Source organism: Eptesicus fuscus, chromosome 20 (assembly GCF_027574615.1).
Source record: "Eptesicus fuscus isolate TK198812 chromosome 20, DD_ASM_mEF_20220401, whole genome shotgun sequence".
Taxonomy (NCBI): domain Eukaryota; kingdom Metazoa; phylum Chordata; class Mammalia; order Chiroptera; family Vespertilionidae; genus Eptesicus; species Eptesicus fuscus.
This window is the reverse complement of record NC_072492.1, coordinates 48,680,917-48,693,676: the sequence shown is the minus strand read 5'-3', so window position 1 is coordinate 48,693,676 and position 12,760 is coordinate 48,680,917. Positions and strand designations below refer to the sequence as shown.

The 12,760-nt window shown below is 61.4% G+C and overlaps 2 protein-coding genes across 3 annotated transcripts; both read left to right on the top strand.

Moving 5' to 3' along the window:
• The first annotated feature begins 1,080 nt into the window (after window positions 1-1,080).
• On the top strand, window positions 1,081-5,618 carry MRPL38 (mitochondrial ribosomal protein L38). The gene is made up of 9 exons (XM_008155045.3): window positions 1,081-1,198; window positions 1,332-1,511; window positions 3,009-3,143; window positions 3,220-3,428; window positions 3,552-3,624; window positions 3,746-3,791; window positions 4,652-4,810; window positions 5,035-5,171; window positions 5,338-5,618. The coding sequence occupies exons 1-9, from the start codon at window positions 1,132-1,134 to the stop codon at window positions 5,472-5,474; spliced, it is 1,143 nt and encodes a 380-aa protein (XP_008153267.2). The 5' UTR covers window positions 1,081-1,131; the 3' UTR covers window positions 5,475-5,618.
• A 1,454-nt stretch (window positions 5,619-7,072) lies between these two features.
• TRIM65 (tripartite motif containing 65) lies at window positions 7,073-11,532 on the top strand. Of its 2 annotated transcripts, XM_008155185.3 has the most exons (6): window positions 7,073-7,489; window positions 8,258-8,353; window positions 8,593-8,826; window positions 8,909-9,083; window positions 9,217-9,282; window positions 9,839-11,532. In XM_008155185.3, the coding sequence occupies exons 1-6, from the start codon at window positions 7,073-7,075 to the stop codon at window positions 10,411-10,413; spliced, it is 1,563 nt and encodes a 520-aa protein (XP_008153407.2). In that variant the 3' UTR covers window positions 10,414-11,532. The 2 variants fall into 2 exon arrangements, with proteins under 2 accessions (XP_008153407.2, XP_027986338.2); XM_028130537.2 differs by lacking the exon at window positions 9,217-9,282.
• The last annotated feature ends 1,228 nt before the right edge of the window (window positions 11,533-12,760 follow it).

The following is a 12,760-nucleotide window of genomic DNA, read 5'->3' as shown; positions in this document are numbered from 1 at the left end:
CTTTTATTACTAATAAAAGGCAATATGCTAATTAGACCAGATGTCTTCCAGACGTCCTTCCGGACAAAACCACAGTGGCGGGGGCCAAGGCAGAGGTGGTTAGAGGCGATCAGGCCAGCAGGGGAGGGCATTTCGGCCTAAACCAGCAGTCAGACATACCCTGAGGGCTCCTGGACTGCAAGAGGGTGCAGGCCGGGCTGAGAGATCCCTCCCCCCAAGTGCACAAATTTTGTGCACCAGGCCTCTGGTATTTATAATACCAATAAGCTTTGTTTTTCCACAACTTTTACATTTAACCTTGTTTCATGTAGCTGCAGTTCATGAATTTTAATTGCTGAATACTATTTCATTGTTTGACTATACCACAATTTATTTACTCATTCTTTTGCTAATGGGCATTTAGGGTGTTTACAGTTTTATTGGGATTTTATTGTAAACAATACTGCCACGACTGTGCTGGGCATGCCTCCTTGGCATATATGTAAGCACTTCTCTAAGGTAGATACTAGAAGTAGAATTTCTAGGTCATAGAATATGTGCTTAACTTGACTAGTTAAAACTGTACTAATTACCGGCAAATTGCTCTATAAAGTAGCTGGACCAATTTACACTCCAACAGTGGCTTTCAATGCTTATTTAGAACTGGGACCTCCCGCCTACAAGCTACACACCATGGCCAGAGGGTCTGAGGCTCAGGGAGCTCCGCGCATCCGGGCATCTGCCAGGCCTGGCCTGCCGCCCCGGGTCTGTGCCGCCCCCCGGTGGCCGGCCGCGGGCAGGAGCCCCGACCGCTCCCAGCTCCGCCCTGTCGTCCTCCGAGCACTTCCGGGACCGGGAGCCCAGGGCCCTTCATCGCCTCTGGCGCCTCTAGCGGGAAGGAAAGGACCTCCGGCTCTCGCCCGCAAAGAGGAGTCTGGCCTGGGCGGGGGCGGGGCTCCTGGGTCCGAGGCGTGGCCTTAGCTGGGCGGGGGCGTGGCCTGGTGGGCGGGGTGGGGCAGGGCCTGGGTGGAGGCGTGGCTCCTGGGTAGCGGGGGCGTGGTCTGTCGGGGCGGGGCCTCCGCGGCGTTCAGGCGCAGTCGCGGCCGCCTCTGTAGGCTTCTGGAGGCGGGGGCGGCGCCGACCTGAGGGAAGATGGCGGCGCCCTTGTGGCAGGCGGTGCTGGGCGCAAGTCGGAGGTGGCGGTGCTTCAGCACCTCGGGTGAGGGGTCTAAGGGTGTGGGGCTCTTGCAGGTCCCCATTAAGCCCGAACCCTGGGACTCGAGCCAGCGCCCGCCCGCCCTCCGAGGGGCCGGGCCGTCGCCGGCCTGAGCCGTCCCGCTCTCTGCCCGCAGCCGCGCTGAGCCGCCGGACCCCGCCGCTGGGGCCGATGCCCAACGAGGACATCGATGTGAGCAACCTGGAGCGGCTGGAGAAGTACCGCAGCTTCGACCGCTACCGGCGCCGGGCGGAGCAGGAGGCGCGGGCCCCGCACTGGTGGCGCACCTACCGGGAGCATTTCATGGTGGAGTCAGGTGCGGGGCGCCCGGAGCAGGGGCTGTGGGTGCGGGCCCCGAGCCCTGGGGGCGGGGGCCAGCCTGCATCCCGCGTTGGTGGTTTTGTCCAGCCAGGATTTTCACACCTGTTGGGCCCCCTGCTTGAAAAATTCCCTCCCCCATTAGAGTTCCCTCTTAGCTATTTCTACTCCTAAAATCTTTGTCCGCCGCCCCCGCCCCCCATTGCGAGTCGGAGCGCCCTCTGTGCCCCTAAAATACTCCGTGTGTAGCCCTGCCCACACTGTGCTTTCTTTCCGCTGCCTCTCTCACAGATCGTGAGCCCCCAAGGACAGGGGTCCCGCCTGTCTCAACCATCTTTGGATCCTTGCACCCCCACAGTGTACAATACTTTGCTGAATGAAATAGAAAGCCCTGGACACGGTGCCTGGGGAAGGCTGCCCTTGAGCAACTTACAAGTGCACCCTTTCGACACCTTTGCTGGGCCAGTGTTGAGGGTGCAGTGTGTGTTACTGTTATTGTCTAAATGGGAAAGGCGTTGGGGTAAAAGTTCTCTAGGGCCTTGCTACCCAAAAGCCTGTTCTGGGACCAGCCGCACAGACATTACCTAGGAACTCCTTAGAAATGCACTGCCGTGCCCTGGCCAGTGTGGCTCAGTTGGTTGGAGCCCCTCAGGTACCCCAAAAGGTCACGGGTTCGATTCCTAGTCAGGCAATGCCCAGGTTTTGGGTTCGATCCCCAGTAGGGGGCAACTGTTTATGTTCCTCTCTCTTTCCCCCTCCTCTTTCCTCTAAAATCAATAAAAATCATGTCCTTGGGTGAGACTTAAAAAAAAAAAAAAAAGAAATGTGGTTTCAGTTCCCACTCTGACCTGCAGAATCAGAATCTGAATTTTAAGAAATTTCCCCGGTGACTTGTATGGCTCATTTATTAAAGTGTGAGAAGCGCTGCTTTAAGTTCTAGCTTCAGCTATTCTACTGAGGACACAGGTGTGTGTCCGAGCCGCTGTGACAGGCTTGAAGGTGACCCCAGCTATAATTGGGAGGCCATGTGCCTCTGTTTCCCACGACCCAGACAGACAGTGGAAGGGTTAGGGGTTAGAAAATGCAATCTCAAGCTTATCCAATTTGCTTAGCAACTGGACCCTGCTCAGGTCTGAGAAGCAGACTACACGGTGTTTTAGTTCAGTGGTCGGCAAACCACGGCTCGTGAGCCACATGCGGCTCTTTGGCCCCTTGAGTGTGGCTCTTCCACAACATACCACATGCGGGCGCGCACGTACACTGCGATTGAAACTTCGTGGCCCATGCGCAGAAGTCGGTTTTCGGCTCTCAAAAGAAATTTCAATCGTTGATATTTGGCTCTGTTGACTAATGAGTTTGTCGCCCACTGATTTAGTTTTGTGAATTAAAGGGGAAGCTTTAGCAGCAGATCTTGGGCAAGTGAGAGGACTAGGTAGAGACAGGTGGCTTGGCCAAGAATCGATCCCACTTCCTCCAACACATCTTTCCTCCCTAGATCCCAAAGACAAGATTGACATTGGGCTGCCGCCACCCAAGGTCAGTCGGACCCAGCAGTTGCTGGAGCGGAAACAGGTTATCCGGGAGCTGAAGGCCAATGTTGAGGAGGAGCGGGCCGCCCGCCTCCGCACGGGTAAGCCCTCCCAGGGGAGAGGCCCTGCTGTGTCCCTGCCCCCACCCCGGGCCCAGCTGGCATCGTTCCTTCCCAGTGTGCATTCCGCTGGAGGCTGTGCGGGCCGAGTGGGAGAGGACCTGTGGGCCCTACCACAAGCAGCGTCTGGCGGAGTACTATGGCCTCTACCGAGACCTGTTCCACGGCGCCACCTTCGTGCCCCGCGTCCCCCTGCACGTGGCCTACACCGTGGGTGAGGACGACGTGATGCCTGTGTACCACGGCAACGAGGTCACTCCCACAGAGGTAACTGCTGGCCTGTGCCCCTTCCTGCCCTGTGCGCAGACACGTCCCCGCAGGCCCATGGCCTCCTTCCCCAAGAACATCTGTTTGTCACAGCGTGTCTGTCCCTCGTTCTCTCCCCATCAGGCTGCCCAGGCCCCAGAGGTGACTTATGAGGCAGACGAGGGCTCCCTGTGGACACTGCTGCTCACCAACTTGGGTAGGTGTCTAGGGTACAGGAGCCAGGGCCCTGGGGCGGGGGCGGGGGGCGGGGCCAGGTGGAGAGCCGCAGCCCCGGCTCCTTTCGTGGGCCCTCAGTCGGGGGGTCTGTTTATGTGCAGATGGACACCTGCTGGAGCCGGATGCCGAGTATGTCCACTGGCTGGTGTGAGTACCTGGGGTGGGGCTGTGGGTCAGGCACGCGGGAGGCCTGGCATCCTGGGAAGAGCTGCCCCTGAGTTTCAGTCTCGGCTCCGTCGCGGGTTAACGATGGGACTGGGTTAACCTCCCTCCCCTGGAGGTAGCCCCTCACTCTGCTTCCTGAGAGAGTGAGGGCCTTAGGACCCAGTGGCTGCAAACAGGTGAGAAGAAAAGCAGGCAGCGGGCCTTGGCTGCTCCCACGGGCCTTCTGGTCTCCCTGAACGCACCTCCTCACCCGTAAACCTAGGAGGAGGCCTCTGGCAGCTGCGACGGGCTCAGGTGGCCGCCTTCTGCTTTCTCGGAGGCTTTGGCTCTGAACACCAGGGGGCAGAAGTCAGGCCGGTGGCCGCAGCCTTGGCGTTTCTGGGTAGTGGAGGCCAGTGACTGGGAGGCTGGTTTCTGTCATTGTTATTCAGTTACCGACCCGCAGCAGGGCCCTCTGGGCTGCCTCTTGAGGTGGGTGCAGGGCCCTGCGGTGCCAGCTGGGCAGGCACTGACAAAGCCCAGAGTTTCAGGGAACGGAGAAAGAAGCGGCTCAAAGGTGTCATGGTCTCCAGCCAGAGTGGCTGTGGCAGCCCCGCCCCCGGCTCCCAGGGCAGAGCGAACAGGCTGCTGCCTTTGCTCTCATCCTGACTCTGCAGCTAGGCCTCCGCCTCGAGCCCCAGGGGTTCGCAGAGCTCCAGCTCCTGCTCGATGGCGCAGAAGAGGTCCTTGTAGGCTCTGGCCCCCAGGCCGGCGTTGTCTCAGCCTCTAGGAAGTGCCGGACGGGGACGCTCCCGCCGCCGCTTCTGTCCAGTGGCAATAACAGCTCCCTTTCCTCCTGCCAGCACCAACATCCCGGGCAACAGGGTGGCCGAAGGACAGGAGACGTGTCCCTACCTGCCCCCCTTCCCTGCCCGGGGCTCTGGCTTCCACCGCTTGGCCTTCCTGCTCTTCAAGCAGGAGAAGCCCATCGACTTCTCTGAGGATACCCGGCCCTCCCCCTGGTAATCTACACCCCCACACTTGTCCCCGCACCCCACCCCCAGCCCAGCTTCCCAGCAATGGCCAGCCTTGCTCAGTCATCCTGCCTCTCTTCCCTCGGGACTTGAGACGGGCAGACCGTGGTTGTGCTAGGCAGGCCCTCAGGGGCTTCTCGGGATTGCCTCTGGGGCAGAGGGGGGGTGGGGCCCTGGTGTCCCTCCCCACTCACACTCTCCCCATCTTACAGCTACCAGCTTGCCCAGCGGACCTTCCACACTTTTGATTTCTACAAGAAGCACCAGGAAGCCATGACTCCAGCCGGCCTGGCCTTCTTCCAGTGCCGCTGGGACGACTCGGTCACCCACACCTTCCACCAGCTTTTGGGTAGGGACAGTGGGGGGCAGGAGGGGGTGGCTGGCGCACACTCACAGACCTTTCCAGACCTGGCAGGCAGTCCTCCGCTGGGCGGGCTGGCTAGTCCCACCCTAGAGACAAGATGGGGGTTCGGGCCGGCAGCAGTGCACACCCACACTCCTCACTCTTCTTGCAGATATGCGGGAGCCCGTGTTCGAGTTTGTGCGGCCACCCCCCTACCACCCCAAGCAGAAGTGCTTCCCCCACAGGCAGCCCCTTCGCTACCTGGACCGGTACCGAGACAGTCATGAGCCCACCTACGGCATCTACTGAGTGCTAGACTGCCGCCCCCCTCAGAGGGCGGGCTGGGCCTGGGCCCCTCCGTCAGGCTCCAGGGGCCAAGCGGGGGGCTCTGGGCCTGTCTCAGCAGCCCCGCTGGTGGCAGGTGGGGTATGAATAAAGATGATGTCTGCTGTAGCTGGTCTGGGTCTGTGTTCCGGGAGCAGCCAGCTCCCCTCCCCACCCCCATGGGGTTGTATTGCTTTGTGGGTGGGAGGAGGGCTGCCTCCCACCCCAGGAGTGACCCCTGGGAGCCAGTGGCTGAAGACAGGTCCAGAAGAAAAAGCAGGCCGAGGTCTTGGCTCCTCCCACAGGCCTCTGGGAAGAGGCCTGCCCACAGAGCATTGGCCCCTGGCCTGTCAGGTGTCCGAGACCTCAGGCTCACACCCCTGCTTGGGACAGAGCCCCTGCCCCCTCCCTGGTGGTTAGGGCAAGTCTGTCTCTAAAGGGAAAGACCGCCTGTAGCCAAGCAAGGAGCTCTGTGCACCTTCTCCAGAAAGAGCGACTTCACATACTTATAACCCAAGACACGGTGCTGCATTGCGCTGAGGGCAGCTTACCTTTCCAGTGGGCAGGGTTGGCATGGCTCAGTGGTTGAGCATCGACCTATGAACCAGGGTTCGATTCCCGGGCAGGGCACATGCCCGAGTTGTGGGCTCGATCCCCAGTGTGGGGCATGCAGGAGGCAGCCGATAAATGACTTTCTCATTGATGTTTCTCTTCCTCTCTGAAATCAATAAAAATATTTTTTTAAATAAATAAATAAATTGGGCCGGCTTGGTCTGAAGAGTTAACCCTCCTCCAGCGGGTCCTGGGCAGACTCACCCGGCCCCGGGGCAGCTGGGTTTGCAATCAGAAGCCCTCTGCTCAGCTGCGGGAGCCACTGCTGAAAACGGGAGGTTCTGGAGCAGCAGCGGCTCCCACATAGAGGGGGTGCCAAGTGCAGTTAAGTGCTTCCGGTTTCCATGAAGCGGGGTGTGGGAAAACCGCTGGACCGGTCTGTCTGATTGACCAGAAAGGCCCACCTCATGTTGATACGTAGCCAGAGAAGGGAGACACTTGGTTTGGCAAATGCCTGAAACAGCTCCAGGGGAAAGTGCAGCGGGGCCCGAGGACTGGCTGCGCCCGCTCGCCCCGTCCACGTAACCGCTGAGGCCGGAGGGCGTGGGGGCAGATTTTCAGATGAGGCCCTCGGCCAGGCGGAGGCCCCTTGGGGTTCTTGTCTCTGGAGGCTGGGACCGGACCCCCTGCTCAGGAGCTGCCGCCCTGAGGTCTAGGAAAGCGGGAAGGAGGTCCCAGGGTGAGACCGGAGAGCTGGACCCCACCTCCCAGCCCGGGGGGGGGGGGGGGCAGGAGGCAGGTGGCTCTGGACGCAGACGGAGTGGGGGGCCGCGGGCGGGGTCGCAGGGCGGGACTGGGTGCGCGGAAGCCGGCGGCGCTGGGCGTGGCGGCTGGTCCGGGTCCTCGGAGGAGGGCGGTCCCCCTCTTCTCCCCAGGCGGGCCCTCGCTCCTCCCCGCCGCACCCGCGGGCTCGGTCCCTTTAAAAGCCGCGGACCGCCCGGGTGTGCTCCGCCCGCCCCGCCGCCGCCGCCATGGCCCAGCAGCTGCTGCAGGAAAAGCTGACCTGCGCCATCTGCCTGGAGCTCTACCGGGACCCGGTGACGCTGTCCTGCGGCCACAACTTCTGCGGGGACTGCATCCGGGACTGGTGGCGCGCCCACGAGGAGAGCCCCGAGTGCCCCCAGTGCCGGGAGCTCTGCCCCGCGCGCGCCGAGCTGCGCCGCAACGTGGCCCTGAGCGACGTGGTGGAGGCGGTGCGCGCCGAGCCCCCGGCCCCCCGCCCCGACCCCGACCCCGACCCCGACCCCGGCGCGCGCTGCCCGCAGCACGGGCGGCCGCTCGAGCTCTTCTGCCGCACCGAGGGCCGCTGCGTGTGCAGCGCGTGCACCGTCGGCGACTGTCGCCTCCACGAGCGGGTGCTGCTGGACGCTGCGCGCCGGGAGCGCGAGGTGACACACCGGTGCCCCTCTGCTCTCTGTGTGCAGGCAGCTTCTTTACGCCGCGGCGGTGGTCAGAAAACGCACTAGGAATAGATGCCCCAGCGGGGACAAGACCCGGGTGGGGTTGGGGGTGGTGAGGAGCTGAGGGGGTGAAGCTAAGGGCTGTGCAGGTGAGGAGGTCAGGGAGGTGACCCCCGTGGCTGCCCAGGTCTCAGGGAACAGGCCTGGGCGATAATGCTGGTGGCACAGAGACGGGCACTAAGCATGAGGGTTTGCGGGGGGCCAGTAGATGACAGCAACAAGGAGGTACCACCCATGGCACTTGTGCCCGTGGAGGGGATTTTGCTAGAAGGAGGGGAAGTGAACTAGGGCTACTGGGTGTCCTCTGGGGGAGTCAGATGACCCACTTCCTGCTCGGGCCTGGACTCAGGAAGATCTGATGGCTTTGGCCACACTGTCAACCTCTCACCATTTCCTGGTCTGGAAGTGGGGATAACACCCATCCTCACCTGCATGTGTGGCTGGGAGGAGAGGACGCCAGACAGGTGCTTGGCCAGGTGCAGGGAAGCAGATCCTGGCGGCGGGCGTTCTTCCCGCTCCGGGACATTCCATTTATGTCCTGAGGGCCGGAGGGGGCACCGCCACACAGGAGTGCCCTCTTCCCCCCGTACCCCCCCCCCGTCAGCCTCGCCGGGGGCGGCACGAGGAGGGGACACCTCACAGCCAATGCTGGCCCCCTCTTGTCACTCGCCCCCTGTCCCCCGGCGGACACCACAGGCCCAGCTGAGAGCCATGCTGGAGGTCACCCGGCAGCAGGCCACCCAGGCCGAGAGCCAGCTACAGGAGCTGCAGCAGCGAAGCCGCCGGATCCAGGTAGCTGCCTGCCTGTCCCACCCCCCACTGCATGTTGTGCTCTTCAGGCAGCCACAGCTGGTCCCTGGGACCCCGGGCAGCAGGTGTGAGCCACCTTGAACATGCCTCCTGGGATCAGACAGTGAGGGGCTGACTGGGGGAAAGAGGTTCCAGGGACCCTGTCTCCCCATATCCGCACCCCTCAGCCCAGTGGGCAGCGGTGGCCCTGGCCACCCTGGGCTCCTCCTGTGCCCACCCAGAACTCGGCCTGCACCCTGGCTTCCATGGTCTCCGGCAAGTTCAGCCGCCTGCTGCAGGCCCTGGAGCTGCGTCAGATCAAGGCACTGAGGGGCATCGAGGTGGCCAAGACGCAGGCCCTGGCGCAGGCCCAGGAGGAGGAGCGGCGGCTACAGGGCCACCTGGAGGCCACGGCTGTCTTTGACCGCAGGACCCAGGACCTCCTGGAGCAGTCGGATGACCGAACCTTCCTCCAGGTACCAGGACAGAGGGCGGCGGGTTGAGGGACCAGGGTGCCTGCCCCTTGCTCCCGGCTCACTGCAGCTGCCCGGGACTCAGGGATCACAGCTCCTGGCGCCCCCAGGGCCTCTTGGGCCACTGACCCCCCCACAGTGGGATGCCGATCAGCAGCTGGACGGCCTGAAGGGATTGCTGAGCCAGCTCTGTGGCCTCCTCCTGGACAGTGGGGACCCCCACGGGGCACCAGCTGAGGCGGCTGACTCGGGTCCCCCGGGTAAGGCTCACCCCACATCTCTCCCTCACCCTGAACCCCGCTGTCCCTCCCACTGAGGGTGGGAGTGGAATCAGGGCCCAGCCCCCATGAGCTCCCCTCCCCCTCACCCCCCTAACACTGCTTTGCCCCCTAGAGACCCCAGGCGCCCTGGCATTGGTCCCAAGCCCGGTTTGTCCGCTGAGGAGGAAACTCTGGCAGAGTAAGGAGGCCCAGCACATGCGTGTGCATCTGTGTGTGCGTGTGAGTGCATTGTGCACACATGTGGATACGGGTGTGTACACACATGCACTGTGAGCACATGTGTGTGTGTACGTGTGTGTGTCTGTACACGTGTGTGTGTGCATGGGTGTGTGTGTGTGTGTGTGTGTGTGTGGCACGTGCTGTGACTGCCCCGTCCATGCCCTTCCCTGGGTCTGGCCTCGCCCAGCACCCCTGTCGCAGGAGGCACACCTCCTCCACGCGGAGCCAGTTTAGTGTTTAAGGCGGTTCCGGGCCCACAGAGCTGGATCGGTCGTGCTCCTCCCACTGCTGTCAAGTTCGTTCCCTTTCTGGACCTCAGTTTTCTCATCTGGGAAATGGGGCTAACGGCCGGTTCTGCCTCAGAGGCCGCCGCCAGGACTGAGTCCGCGGGCAGTGTGCCTGGCAGGGGTTTAATCGCCATCAGTGGAGCGTCCGTCTCCGTCTCTCCTGTCCCCTGAGGGTGGACACGCACAGGCACCCTGCCCGCTCACCTCCAGTCCCTCTCTCCCCAACAGATTATCGCAATCTGACCTTCGACCCGGAGAGTGCCAACCGCCACCTTTACCTGTCTCGGCAGGCCCGGCAGGTGGAGCACCGGCGGGTGCCCCGAGGCCCGGCTGAGCCGGGCAGCTTCGAGCTCTGGCAGGTGCAGTGCGCCCAGAGCTTCCGGTCCGGGCGGCACTACTGGGAGGTGCACACGCCGAACCACTTGGTGACGCTGGGCGTCGCCTACCCGGACCTGGCACGGCGCAAGCTGGGGCCCTACACGGACAACATCGGCCGTGGGCCCGGCTCGTGGGGGCTCTGTGTTCAGGAGGACAGCGCCCAGGCCTGGCACAACGGGGAGGTCCAGCGCCTCCGAGGGGTGCCAGGGAAGCTGCTGGGCGTGGACTTGGACCTGGCCTCTGGTTGCCTCACCTTCTACAGCCTGGAGCCCGAGACCCAGCGCCTGCACACCTTCCACGCCATCTTCACCCGGCCCCTCCGCCCTGTCTTCTGGCTCCTGGAGGGGAGGACCCTGACCCTGTGCCATCGGCCTGAGGCCAGGCGCCCTCCGGGGCTCCAGGAAGAGGCCTCGGGGCTCAGCTGAGGAAGGCACAGGGGGGAACTCTGGACTGGGAACAGGAGCCACCATGCCCGTGTGCCCAGGAGCCGCCCTTGCCCCTGGCCTGGGGGCCTGAGGCCACAGCTATCGTGGGGCCAGCTGTTGGCCAGCAGACTGACTCAGGGTGAGGCTGGGCCCCTTGTGGGGGTGGAGGGCCCCCCAAACTGGAGTTAACTTTGCCAGTCTCTTTGAAAGGGGACAGGGACTAGGAATGGAGTAAAATGGGAGGCCCCTACTCCAGGCAGAGCCCAGTTCCAGGGCCTGCCTGGGCGTCAGAGGCAAGGGCAGCGCCCAGGGACTCCTGGTCCTACAGGAGAGCCGTGCAACGTGGTACACGCCACAGACTGCGGCAAAACAGTGCACCAGCGGCTCCAGCGTACCTCCCACGAGACTGTAGCCGGGGGAGCTTCGGGGTGTGGGGAGGGGAACCGCAAACTATTCCTGAAGACAATCTAGAGAAAGGTGGTTTTTACCTCCTCCTCCCCTGTCTCTATCTCTCTTCTTTTTTCCTTAACATTTTTTTTAAGTTCTTTTTTTTTCTTAATATGTTTTTATTGCCTAGGAGAGGGAGAGAGAGAGATAGAAACATCAATGATGAGAGAGAATCATTGATTGGCTACCTCCTGCACGCTCCCCACTGGGGATCAAGCCCACAACCAGGCATGTGCCCTTGACTGGAATTGAACCTGGGAACCTTCAGTCCGCAGACCAATGCTCTATCCACCTAGCCAAATCAGCCAGGGCTTTCCTTAACATTTTGCTATATTCTGATTTATTTTGTATATCCTTGTGGCTGCCACTCCATAAACAGTTGTGTTTTCTGCATTTTTACTGAACTTAAGCATTTTTCACATTATAAAAATCGTTTCCTGAACGATGATCCTATAAACAGTCATTCTCATGGCTGTCGGGGTTTTATTGACCCATTATCGGACATTCAAATTGTTGGATTTGGGCTCCTAAAGATATTGATGTGATGAGTATTTCTGAGCAGGGTGGGGCGGCGTCCCAATATGCCAAGGTTGTGGGTTCGCTCTCGGGCCAGGGCCAGGTACGTACCGGAGTTAACCAATGAACGCATTAGTAAGTGGAAGGGCAAATCAGTATTTCTCTCCTGAAAATAAAGCCTTTCTAAAGGATAACATGCAGACGCTCCAAAGAGTACAAAATACGTTTGTATTTGTTAGAAGTGTGTCGCCCTCCCACATTGAGATCTGGCCTTGGTCACTGCCACGGTTGCAAACCCCATCTTGTGGCCTTGCTCCTCAGCCGTGTGGCTCTCTGGTCAAGGACAGGGCCAGGCCTCCGATGGGTACAGCTTGGGCAAGGAGCCCCCAATCAGATTCCTAAGGTGTGGGGAGTTCCCCAAACTTGGGGGGCGGGCATCTCACCCTGGGCAGCCTGACAGAGTAACAGGAAGCAGCAGCACCTCACTGAACAGCCGTACCCCGTGGGGAGGAAGCAGTACTGGGCTGGCCCCGCGGCCATCACTGCTGGCTACCCCAGGGTACAGCTTCCACCCATCCCTCCTCATCCGAGGGCCCCAACACACGTGTCCAGCTGGCTGAGCCCACACTCTGACAGGGACAGCGGAAGGATGACTGGCTCCCTTTCGGCTCCCAGGGGCCCTTTATTCTATGAATGTACTTTCTCATGGGGTGTTGGTGTCTCCATACTGTTCGGTGGGAGTGTTCTGGATCGTGACTGTGAACCTTCATGTCACATGACGAGATGGCTTTCTGTAGTGGGAATCGGAGCAGTGCTTCTCTGGGTGTCAGTCCCTCGGAGAGCTCCTGCCGTGGACTCGGTCTACCGGCTCTGGCAGAGAAATGCATTGGTAGAGAGGGAAACGAAGTGGGGGCGTCGGGGAGTAACCTTTGACTAGCGTGGGCATTTCCAGCACTTCTGCCCCCCTGCCCCCAGATCTGGGCGTCTGTGCAGCAGAATCAGGAGGAGGGACACCCAGACAGAACAAGGACGGGAGGGCAGGAGAGATTTTACAAGACCCTTACAGCGCAGGAGATATTGCCAATCCTATCTAATAAAAGGGTAATATGCAAATTAACCGTCACTCCATCACAAAGATGGTGGCACCCAGTCCTCTCAGCCCCGCCGGAGGCCCCCAGGCCTGGGGGGCGGCTGCTGAGAGCGGGCAGCGTAAGCGGCCTGGCTGAATGCTTGCTTCGTTGCCCTGGCGACGAGGCAAGCGTTCCGCGCCCGGCTGCGGATGGGCCTCTGGGCCGCAGAGAGCCTCTGGGCAGTGGGTGTGGCGCGGCCAGGCCCCGCAGAGAGCTACTGGCGCACGGATTTGTGTGCAGGACTACTAGTATGG